At 46.6% G+C, this 12628-nt stretch overlaps 1 protein-coding gene across 1 annotated transcript; it reads left to right on the top strand.

Annotated features, from left to right (window-relative positions):
• Positions 1 to 1007: 1007 nt before the first annotated feature.
• LOC149972937 (ras-related protein Rab-19-like) lies at positions 1008 to 6999 on the top strand. The gene is made up of 3 exons (XM_090215003.1): positions 1008 to 1903; positions 5877 to 6060; positions 6329 to 6999. The coding sequence occupies exons 1-3, from the start codon at positions 1700 to 1702 to the stop codon at positions 6610 to 6612; spliced, it is 672 nt and encodes a 223-aa protein (XP_090071129.1). The 5' UTR covers positions 1008 to 1699; the 3' UTR covers positions 6613 to 6999.
• The last annotated feature ends 5629 nt before the right edge of the window (positions 7000 to 12628 follow it).

Genomic DNA, 12628 nt, shown 5'->3' with positions numbered 1-12628 from the left:
TGCCACTGTGCACTGTTTCTCTCTCTCTTCCTTCCCTTCTGCTCTCTCCATCTCCACATACACCTTTTCTCTCTATCCTTCTCCAGCTCTACCTCCTCCTTCTCTTCTCTTGTCCTCTTCAACTCTGCCTCTAACAACCTTCTCTCTCTCCATCTTAATTAGATACCCTTCCAACTCCCCATCTTGCTTCAGATGTACCTTCTTCTCTCTGTCTCTCCGTCTCTGACTGCCTTATCTCTGCACTCCATTCTTCCTTTTCTCTTCCTGATTCTCTGTCTCTTTCTGTATCACAGATCTTATTGGATCAGACTCCCTCGCTGCTTGTCTTGCCTGGTCTACTGCAAGCTCCAGCCTTTCTTTCTCATCCAGTTCCCCTCTATTTATTCTCCTCTTTATCCATCTGTTCCCTCTTCTTCTGAAAGTCATTTTCTTCTACTTTTAACTTTTCTTTCATTTTATTTTGATGTTTTCTTTCCCCCCGAAACTCTTTCCTTTTCTCCCCCTGGAGATCAACACTCGTCATCTCGTACTCTCTGTCACTGTCCCCAAGACTCTGCAAAGGTAGCCAAGCCATTGCTCCACCAATCCACAAGCCGGAGTTATGTTGTGGTGGAGAATGTTTTGATTGAAGTGTTCTGGAAGATGCTAGTCATTTGAATAGAATGTTTCATTCAAAACAACTGCTTTACAGTTCTGAGTTCCAACATTGAATAGAATGTGAGGCAGAGTTTCCATAAATACTGAAAGTTGTTTTTCTCACAGTTAAAGACAATAATGAAAACATGATATATAATTATAATACATCAAAACGGTCTTTCTGTTTTAGCATCTATTTTGGTATCTATTTAATTTGGAAAGTGTTTAAACAAAATATTTTTAACAAATTGTATCCAGGTTTTGAGAGCAATGTCAATGAGAACTGAAACACTACATTTCCCACAATACCACAGGTGGGAGCTCACGTGACGATTAGCAGGTAGGGCGGGATTAAATTGGTAGAAAGAGACGGAAAAACCTAATGAGGGCGGGAAGGCAACAGGTGGATGGAGGAAGAGAAAGTAACATCCACTAACAAAGACAATCTGGAGGAGAAAGAAGGCAGCTCTTTTGACAGTGTAAAGGAGACTCAATCTGTTTCTTATTCTGTGTGGAAGAGTAGTGTAGTGTTCAGTGCACTCTGTTGCCGTTGGAAATGAACTGGGGCAACACCTGAGAGGAGGCTGGTCGGGAGCAGAAAGGGAATGCTTTCTTTCTGGAGAATTGAGCCGCTGTTATCCTCACCTGGTGGATGTACGGGGCGGAGAGAGGCCTGATTGGAGGGAACATTCTGGGCTCCGTTCTCAGCTCTGAAGTGGTTATATGGCCAGAAGGAAATCCTGTATCACACCTGATCAACTAAAGAATGCTATTTTCCACACTTGTGCTGTGACCTACTACAGTACTGAAGCTACTGTATATGGAAGAGCCTTCTCTGGCCAGGGAGGATTTAGGAGTCACGAAGCGACAGGTACAAGTCAACAAGAGACCCTAGGTCATCTGGGATTATAACCTAGCAACAACCATCACGGGATAGCATTGTAAGGCAGACATCACTCACTTGCTTATAACACAGTTATAACATAGTCATAGCATTGTGACGTGACACTAAGTCAGTGTCTTGGTGTGTCTCCCAGGCCCAGACAGCCCACTCCTCTTCACGATGCAACAGCCAACTGGAGGAGTGGAGCAGCAGGACGAATCCTTTGATTTCCTGTTCAAGATCATCCTGATTGGAGATTCTAACGTGGGCAAGACCTGCGTGGTCCAGAGCTTCAAGTCAGGACAGTTCTCAGAGAGGCAACAGAACACCATAGGAGTGGACTTCACCGTGCGGACAGTGGACATCGAGGGCAAGAAAATTAAGGTAAGGAAGTCAGCCTCAAACCTTTAGGAGAAATGGTGCTTTTATAGAGCTTAAAGGGTTCAGTGAAAGTCAGCCTAAACCTAACCCTAACCCTACAGTCACTGTCACTCCAGCAAGCTGTTGCATAGCAACAGAGCTGCAGTTGGTAGTGTGTTGATAGTTTGAACATCTACAACACATCTTCTGTTGTTGACTATACACAGAACGTATAACTGAAATGTCAGTGTTGCTGTCTGAATACTTCAGTTTGGAGGCCATTGGGGTGGTTGGTGTAAAACACAGCTGTTGTCTTGTGATACTGTCAAGAAGGCTTTGCAGGCCTTAATTAAGTTGACACTTAACACACGTTGGACCGGCATTTCATGAGGGACTCGCCTTTCTGGTTCTCCTACAACACATCAGTCATTCCTCTTTCTCTTCCCTGACCAAAAACGTCCGTATTTGTTTTTAAACTTCAATGAGAAAAGTGAGAGTAAGCCTTAAGTACCTATTGAGGTCAAACTACTGTATGCTTGAATAGGAAACATCTATGAGGGGCTGGCTACACTCTATCATTTTGTTTGCTATCTAGATTCTAGAACCTTAAAGGCTTTTTGGTTGCAGATAGAATGCTTTGTGTTCCATGTAGATCCCTTTCTACAGATAGTTCTACCTGGAGCCAAAAACGGTTCTAACTGGAATCAAAAAGGGTTCTCCTATGGGTCAGCCGAAGAACTCTTTTGGAACCCTTTTTTTCTAAGAGTGTAGGTTTAAATACTTTAGAGATACTTTAGGTTGAAATTATTTTGTAGCTGGAGGGCCCCTCCCTCCCTACTCTACCAACACATGCTAACTGTATTGTTCCCCAAACCTGCCAGACAAGAGAGGCGATAGGAAGGTATTTATGGTGCGGCCTCTTCCTCTTACCAACCACTCTTAGAAAAAAGGGTCACAAAAGTATTCTTCCACTGTCCCCGTAGGAGAACCCTTTTTGGTTCCATGTAGAACCCTCGTTGGAAAGAACCAAATAGGGTTCTATGGGGACAGCCAAATAACCATTTTCAGTGGTAGATAGCACCGTTTTGTTTAAGAGGTATAGTAACATTATTACTAGAGGGGCCTACTGTGTGTCATATACCTCCTTCATTCTAGAATGGGTTCTATTTCATTCTGTGTTACTGACCGTATCCTCAACCAACTGACCTTTGACACAGGAAGGAAGGAAGAGCAGGCAAGTGGATGGCTTCAGAATGTATCTTAGTCTGGGGCTCTGTCCCAGAGCGCACCCTATTCCTTATCTAGTGCACTACTTTTGACCAGGGACCATGTCTCTGGTCGAAAGTAGTGCACTATATAGGGAATAGGGTGTCATTTGGTTTATGGCCACTCTGTGTGAATAGGGCTTTGTTGCCTCAACTGACCGCACATCAGAACGAATGCAAATCATGCATGATGACAACACTAGACCATTGTTGCTATCCCTGTACCACACACATAACTCCACGTGACAACTGTAACCACACAAAGAGACAGAGATCAATGCAAACAGCATTTATTCAGTCTGCTTGTACTATTTACTGACAGGAACATGGATATTATTTATTTAACTGTAAAGAGTTGTATTTACTGACAGGAACATGGATATTATTTAACTGTAAAGAGTTGTATTTACTGACAGGAACATGGATATTATTTATTTAACTGTAAAGAGTTGTATTTACTGACAGGAACATGGATATTATTTAACTGTAAAGAGTTGTATTTACTGACAGGAACATGGATATTATTTATTTAACTGTAAAGAGTTGTATTTACTGACAGGAACATGGATATTATTTAACTGTAAAGAGTTGTATTTACTGACAGGAACATGGATATTATTTATTTAACTGTAAAGAGTTGTATTTACTGACAGGAACATGGATATTATTTAACTGTAAAGAGTTGTATTTACTGACAGGAACATGGATATTATTCTGCTGTAAAGAGTTGTATTTACTGACAGGAACATGGATGTTATTTAACTGTAAAGAGTTGTATTTACTGACAGGAACATGGATGTTATTTAACTGTAAAGAGTTGTATTTACTGACAGGAACATGGATATTATTTAACTGTAAAGAGTTGTATTTACTGACAGGAACATGGATGTTATTTAACTGTAAAGAGTTCTATTTAGTTTCTTTATCACTTTGCATGACAACGGCAGTGCCCTTGCTCCAGGCAGTGCCCTTGCTCCAGGCAGTGCACTTGCTCCAGGCAGTGCCCTTGCTCCAGGCAGTGCCCTTGCTCCAGGCAGTGCCCTTGCTCCAGGCAGTGCTCTTGCTCCAGGCAGTGCTCTTGCTCCAGGCAGTGCTCTTGCTCCAGGCAGTGCACTTGCTCCAGGCAGTGCTCTTGCTCCAGGCAGTGCCCTTGCTCCAGGCAGTGCCCTTGCTCCAGGCAGTGCCCTTGCTCCAGGCAGTGCACTTGCTCCAGGCAGTGCTCTTGCTCCAGGCAGTGCCCTTGCTCCAGGCAGTGCCCTTGCTCCAGGCAGTGCTCTTACGCCAGTGCTCTTGCTCCAGGCAGTGCCCTTGCTCCAGGCAGTGCCCTTGCTCCAGGCAGTGTTTTTGCTCCAGGCAGTGCTCTTACGCCAGTGCTCTTGCTCCAGGCAGTGCCCTTGCTCCAGGCAGTGCTCTTACGCCAGTGCTCTTGCTCCAGGCAGTGCTCTTGCTCCAGGCAGTGCTCTTGCTCCAGGCAGTGTTTTTGCTCCAGGCAGTGCTCTTGCTCCAGGCAGTGCTCTTACGCCAGTGCTCTTGCTCCAGGCAGTGCCCTTGCTCCACGCAGTGTTTTTGCTCCAGGCAGTGCTCTTGCTCCAGGCAGTGCTCTTACGCCAGTGCTCTTGCTCCAGGCAGTGCTCTTGCTCCAGGCATAAATGGAGTTGCAGGGTGTTTTGCTTCCCTCCCTATAGAGGTGTGTCATTGTTAAACACAGGAACCCGTGGAAATCCCCTGTACGTCACTGCACACATACTGTATATAAGCCATCCCTCCCAAAGCCAGTGGAAATCCCCTGTACATCACTGCACACATACTGTATATAAGCTATCCCTCCCAAAGCCAGTGGAAATCCCCTGTACATCACTGCACACATACTGTATATAAGCTATCCCTCCCAAAGCCAGTGGATATCCCCTGTACATCACTGCACACATACTGTATATAAGCTATCCCTCCCAAAGCCAGTGTCAGAGACATGTTTACTGCATTAGAACTACAGCACGTACGAATCAAAACAGATCATCCCTACAGTAGCTTTTGGAAGCATATAAAAAACAACATGTTCTCCTGTGCTTGTGTACATGTTGTGTGGATGATTAGGAGAAAGAGAGATGAAAGGATGTAATTGGGGGTTTTAGAGGAAGACAAAGATAAAGTCTGTTAGGAGAGTGATAAAGAAACCAAATGCAGGGTAAGACCAGGTGAGCATGGGAGTTTAGGAACTCTGGTGCCAGGTGTGTCAGGTTGCTATGGCAGTTGTTGCTATGCTAACATGAAGAGAGGAGCAGATCAGACGGAGGCTGAAGGAGATACCTGAGACACACAGTGGCATATTGCAGCCTTTTTTAACATTTACAGTACATCATCATTTTGTTAAGGTGTCATTTCAGTAGTGCTGCCTTCACACAGAGTTTTGTATTGTTCCCTCCAGGAGAATATTAGACTGTGGGATCATTGTTTTGTATTGTTCCCTCCAGGAGAATATTAGACTGTGGGATCATTGTTTTGTATCGTTCCCTCCAGGAGAATATTAGACTGTGAGATCATTGTTTTGTATCGTTCCCTCCAGGAGAATATTAGACTGTGGGATCATTGTTTTGTATTGTTCCCTCCAGGAGAATATTAGACTGTGGGATCATTGTTTTGTATTGTACCCTCCAGGAGAATATTAGACTGTGGGATCATTGTGTTTGTGTGTGAGATATTTATCTAATTCTGTGTGTGTCTGTGTAAAACAGATGCAGGTATGGGACACGGCTGGACAGGAGCGTTTCCGGACCATCACCCAGAGTTACTACCGCAGCGCCCATGGCGCCATGATCGCCTATGACATCACACGCCACGGAACCTTTGACTCCGTGTCCAATTGGATCAGGGAGGTGGAGCTGTACGGCGCGGCCAATGTAGTGCTCTGTCTCATTGGTGAGTGGGAGCAAAAACATTTGCTAACGCTATGTGGCATGGGCCATTGTTTTGAATTGAAATGTTTGTTCTATCCTTTGTATTTCTATAATTGAGATGTAAAGATTTGCAACCAAAAAAATCTGGGCCTCTCTCAGAAAAGAGGTACAAACCTTTAAAATACTTTAACCCCTGACCCCTTCCTGTTCAAATAAAGGTCAAATCAATGTGTTTTTGACAAATCAGTTCTAAAAACAAAACTTGAAACACCTATTTCTCTCCTTCCCAGGTAACAAGTCTGACCTGGAGTCTGAGCGTCAGGTGTTGTTCCAGGAGGCATGCTGTATGGCTGAGGAGCGAGGCATCCTGGCAGCGTTAGAGACCTCAGCTAAGGAGGCCCAGAATGTGGACGATGCCTTCATGATGATGGCCCGCGAGCTGCTGGCACGCAACGGCACTGCCGTCCGGCAACAGGCCCCTAGCAACAATGACTCGCCCCACGTCCTGCTCCGAGCCAACTCACGAACAATCAACGGGCCAGCGGTGATCACAGACAGGAAGACGTGTTGCTGACATAGAGAGGAGGAAGGACAACAGAGCGAGTGTAAGAATGGATACCTGCGTGTGCCACTGTGTTACCTGGAAGAGGACAGAATAAGGCAGGGATCATCAACTAGATTCAGCCGCGGGACGATCTTTTCTGGAACGGATGGTCAAGGGACCGGAAACACAATTACAATTAATTTGTAAACCACAAATTGACCGCAAGAAGCCCAAACAGATATAGTTTGACGAAACATAATCATTTCAAAGCTTGTTCACATTTGTACACGTTCACACTTCTCTCCATTATGCGTGGGAATACTTGGGAACAGATTTCTTAAATTAAAATCACTTGGAGCTGATTTCCTGGTGTTTCAACAATCTTTAATGTCCAACAATAACAATTCCACAAAGAAATATATATATAATAAATAAAACCCACCCGCGGGCCGCCACCTGGGAAACCCTGGAATAGGAGAAGCTGAGACTGTTACAGGCAGAACACACACCTGGGGAACACACACCTGGGGAACCCTGGAATAGGGGAAGCTGAGACCGTTACAGGCAGAACACACACCTGGGGAACACACACCTGGGGAACCCTGGAATAGGGGAAGCTGAGACCGTTACAGGCAGAACACACACTCCTTTTGTGTGTGTGACTTTAGGTACTATTGACCTATGTAGTGGTGTAGCGCAGTTTCTCAACCCCCTGGAAAAAAATGCCTAACAGAGAGGACAAAAATTGATGCCTAACAGAGTGGACAGAAATGGATGCTTAATTCAAGTGGTATACACAGTAGCAATGATGTTTTACTCCGTTGCTTTATGACTCTAAAACCTAATTTAAAGAATATTTCACTCAAAACTGAGATTTGGTGAACTCTGTCAGATTAGTCTAAAATCTCAAAACAATCAGGATTGAGTAGGGTCAGCTATGCCATAAGGACCCCTTGTCGTTAGATTACGATAGAATATGAATTTTTGTTAAAATATGTTCCATTTAAGTCACAGAGGGCTCTTGCATAAAACTACATAAGATCGTGTTTCAGTTAATAACCATTATTACCATTCTTTATATCATTTTGGGGAGTTTGAAATTGGGATCCTTTGCTCAGGACAGGGCATTTCCAGGCATAGAGCCGACATGGAAATTAATAATATTGAAAGTATTTAGAAGATTTGAAAAATATATATGTATATATTGTGTGTGTGCTATGCCAGTGGTTCTATGACACTGTGACCTTGTGAGTGTCCCAGGGGAGGAGTGGACTGGGGCAGTGGATCTGTGACACTGTGACCTTGGGAGTGGACTGGAGCGGTGGATCTATGACACTGTGACTTTGTGAGTGTCCCGGGGGGGGGGGGGGGTGGACTGTAGCGGTGGATCTATGACACTGTGACCCTGTGAGTGTCCCAGGGGGGAGTGGACTGGAGCGGTGGATCTGTGACCTTGTGAGTGTCCCGGGGGGGGAGTGGACTGGAGCGGTGGATCTATGACACTGTGACCTTGGGAGTGTCCCGGGGGGGGGGGGAGTGGACTGGAGCGGTGGATCTATGACACTGTGACCTTGTGAGTGTCCCAGGGGGGAGTGGACTGGAGCGGTGGATCTGTGACCTTGGGAGTGTCCCGGGGGGGGGGGGAGTGGACTGGAGCGGTGGATCTATGACACTGTGACCTTGGGAGTGTCCCGGGGGGGGGGGGAGTGGACTGGAGCGGTGGATCTATGACACTGTGACCTTGTGAGTGTCCCAGGGGGGAGTGGACTGGAGCGGTGGATCTGTGACCTTGTGAGTGTCCCGGGGGGGGGGGGGGGTGGACTGGAGCGGTGGATCTATGACACTGTGACCTTGTGAGTGTCCCAGGGGGGAGTGGACTGGAGCGGTGGATCTGTGACCTTGTGAGTGTCCCGGGGGGGGGGTGGACTGGAGCGGTGGATCTATGACACTGTGACCCTGTGAGTGTCCCAGGGGGGAGTGGACTGGAGCGGTGGATCTATGACACTGTGACCCTGTGAGTGTCCCAGGGGGGAGTGGACTGGAGCGGTGGATCTATGACACTGTGACCCTGTGAGTGTCCCAGGGGGGAGTGGACTGGAGCGGTGGATCTATGACACTGTGACCTTGTGAGTGTCCCGGGGGGGGGGGGGGGGGTGGACTGGAGTGGTGGATGAAACACTACAGTACTGTTCCACCTGCTGCCATCCATGTTGTTGCTGAAAGCCTACAGAGCCTGAACAGAGCCTGGACAGAGCCTGGACAGAGCCTGAACAGAGCCTGAACAGAGCCTGCACAGAGCCTGAACAGAGCCTGAACAGAGCCTGAACAGAGCCTGAACAGAGCCTGCACAGAGCCTGAACAGAGCCTGAACAGAGCCTGAACAGAGCCTGCACAGAGCCTGAACAGAGCCTGAACAGAGCCTGAACAGAGCCTGAACAGAGCCTGAACAGAGCCTGGACAGAGCCTGAACAGAGCCTGGACAGAGCCTGAACAGAGCCTGAACAGAGCCTGAACAGAGCCTGGACAGAGCCTGAACAGAGCCTGAACAGAGCCTGAACAGAGCCTGAACAGAGCCTGAACAGAGCCTGCACAGAGCCTGAACAGAGCCTGAACAGAGCCTGAACAGAGCCTGCACAGAGCCTGAACAGAGCCTGAACAGAGCCTGAACAGAGCCTGCACAGAGCCTGAACAGAGCCTGAACAGAGCCTGAACAGAGCCTGAACAGAGCCTGAACAGAGCCTGAACAGAGCCTGCACAGAGCCTGAACAGAGCCTGAACAGAGCCTGAACAGAGCCTGCACAGAGCCTGAACAGAGCCTGAACAGAGCCTGAACAGAGCCTGAACAGTGCCTGAACAGAGCCTGAACAGAGCCTGAACAGAGCCTGAACAGAGCCTGAACAGAGCCTGAACAGTGCCTGAACAGAGCCTGAACAGAGCCTGAACAGAGCCTGAACAGAGCCTGCACATTGCCTGTAGTGTGACTCCCACCAACCTACTCACACAGAGCAAGCTATGTTGTTGTATTAGAAAACATGTGCTCATCAGTGATGTTCTACTGACGTCTCGAGAGACATTTTAATTTGTGATGATTTATGTACAATGTTGCCTAAAATGTGACAGTCAATGGTCACACTAACGTTATACTATTGTTATAGACATTCAATTAGATGTGAATTTGAGGCCCTGTGGCAGAAAGTGATAAGGGAAGCTAGTGGGTCTGGGAAGGTGTGATGTCGTTGATGTTTGTATGATGTATTTTGTATCTTTTGTATTGTTTCTCAAAGATCAAATAAAATCAACAACAACAAAAAATAAAATAGATTGTAAAATATGCCTTTGGAAAGGGGTTGAGGTTCAGTTTGAACTAAGTGTTGCACTACGGGCTCTTCAAGTTGGGCCTTTGGAAAGGGGTTGAGGTTCAGTTTGAACTAAGTGTTGCACTACGGGCTCTTCAAGTTGGGCCTTTGGAAAGGGGTTGAGGTTCAGTTTGAACTAAGTGTTGCACTACGGGCTCTTCAAGTTGGGCCTTTGGAAAGGGGTTGAGGTTCAGTTTGAACTAAGTGTTGCACTACGGGCTCTTCAAGTTGGGCCTTTGGAAAGGGGTTGAGGTTCAGTTTGAACTAAGTGTTGCACTACGGGCTCTTCAAGTTGGGCCTTTGGAAAGGGGTTGAGGTTCAGTTTGAACTAAGTGTTGCACTACGGCCTCTTCAAGTTGGGCCTTTGGAAAGGGGTTGAGGTTCAGTTTGAACTAAGTGTTGCACTACGGGCTCTTCAAGTTGGGCCTTTGGAAAGGGGTTGAGGTTCAGTTTGAACTAAGTGTTGCACTACGGCCTCTTCAAGTTGGGCCTTTGGAAAGGGGTTGAGGTTCAGTTTGAACTAAGTGTTGCACTACGGCCTCTTCAAGTTGGGCCTTTGGAAAGGTGTTGAGGTTCAGTTTGAACTAAGTGTTGCACTACGGCCTCTTCAAGTTGGGCCTTTGGAAAGGTGTTGAGGTTCAGTTTGAACTAAGTGTTGCACTACGGCCTCTTCAAGTTGGGCCTTTGGAAAGGGGTTGAGGTTCAGTTTGAACTAAGTGTTGCACTACGGCCTCTTCAAGTTGGGCCTTTGGAAAGGGGTTGAGGTTCAGTTTGAACTAAGTGTTGCACTACGGCCTCTTCAAGTTGGGCCTTTGGAAAGGTGTTGAGGTTCAGTTTGAACTAAGTGTTGCACTACGGCCTCTTCAAGTTGGGCCTTTGGAAAGGTGTTGAGGTTCAGTTTGAACTAAGTGTTGCACTACGGCCTCTTCAAGTTGGGCCTTTGGAAAGGGGTTGAGGTTCAGTTTGAACTAAGTGTTGCACTACGGCCTCTTCAAGTTGGGCCTTTGGAAAAGTACCATACCTGTGTGTCAGTAAGGAGAATACGGACATGTGTACACTTTGGTAAAAGACACCGAAAAACGTTGTAACTCTCTGGCTACCACTAGAGGGGGTAGTAGACCTACATTCACTTATCCACTTCGGAGCATCAGAAGAAGAGAACGAAGCAGCTCCATTATTATGAGTCAAGTGAAGCATCATTGACAACAGCCACAGTATTTCTGCCTGGATACTGTAACTCCTAGACTTGCTATGACCTAACATCACAGGGCCTCTTGTTGCTAAAAAAGTATAGACTCATTTATCCAAATACGGAAATTGTGTTGAAATGTGTATGGCCTGCCAAACTATCCAGCTTTTATGGCATAATACTTCTACTCTCGACAAAGAACTCGGCAGCATCTGGACGAAATGTGAGTTTGGAGAATGCACATAGCTTGGCAGTTAGTACCAGGAGAGAGCCTTTGATTCTGCAGCAGGTATGACAGTTAGTACCAGGAGAGAGCCTTTGATTCTGCAGCAGGTATGACAGTTAGTACCAGGAGAGAGCCTTTGATTCTGCAGCAGGTATGACAGTTAGTACCAGGAGAGAGCCTTTGATTCTGCAGCAGGTATGACAGTTAGTACCAGGAGAGAGCCTTTGATTCTGCAGCAGGTATGACAGTTAGTACCAGGAGAGAGCCTTTGATTCTGCAGCAGGTATGACAGTTAGTACCAGGAGAGAGCCTTTGATTCTGCAGCAGGTATGACAGTTAGTACCAGGAGAGAGCCTTTGATTCTGCAGCAGGTATGACAGTTAGTACCAGGAGAGAGCCTTTGATTCTGCAGCAGGTATGACAGTTAGTACCAGGAGAGAGCCTTTGATTCTGCAGCAGGTATGACAGTTAGTACCAGGAGAGAGCATTTGATTCTGCAGCAGGTATGACAGTTAGTACCAGGAGAGAGCCTTTGATTCTGCAGCAGGTATGACAGTTAGTACCAGGAGAGAGCCTTTGATTCTGCAGCAGGTATGACAGTTAGTACCAGGAGAGAGCCTTTGATTCTGCAGCAGGTATGACAGTTAGTACCAGGAGAGAGCCTTTGATTCTGCAGCAGGTATGACAGTTAGTACCAGGAGAGAGCCTTTGATTCTGCAGCAGGTATGACAGTTAGTACCAGGAGAGAGCCTTTGATTCTGCAGCAGGTATGACAGTTAGTACCAGGAGAGAGCCTTTGATTCTGCAGCAGGTATGACAGTTAGTACCAGGAGAGAGCCTTTGATTCTGCAGCAGGTATGACAGTTAGTACCAGGAGAGAGCCTTTGATTCTGCAGCAGGTATGACAGTACCAGGAGAGAGCCTTTGATTCTGCAGCAGGTATGACAGTTAGTACCAGGAGAGATCCTTTGATTCTGCAGCAGGTATGACAGTTAGTACCAGGAGAGAGCCTTTGATTCTGCAGCAGGTATGACAGTTAGTACCAGGAGAGAGCCTTTGATTCTGCAGCAGGTATGACAGTTAGTACCAGGAGAGAGCCTTTGATTCTGCAGCAGGTATGACAGTTAGTACCAGGAGAGATCCTTTGATTCTGCAGCAGGTATGACAGTTAGTACCAGGAGAGAGCCTTTGATTCTGCAGCAGGTATGACAGCTAGTACCAGGAGAGAGCCTTTGATTCTGCAGCAGGTATGACAGTTAGTACCAGGAGAGAGCC

The sequence above is a fragment of the Oncorhynchus mykiss genome, chromosome 21, assembly GCF_057628025.1.
Source record: "Oncorhynchus mykiss isolate SJ-2025 chromosome 21, ASM5762802v1, whole genome shotgun sequence".
NCBI classification, from domain to species: Eukaryota; Metazoa; Chordata; class Actinopteri; order Salmoniformes; family Salmonidae; genus Oncorhynchus; species Oncorhynchus mykiss.
The sequence above is the reverse complement of the archived record's forward strand: the minus strand, read 5'-3'. Positions and strand labels throughout refer to the sequence as shown.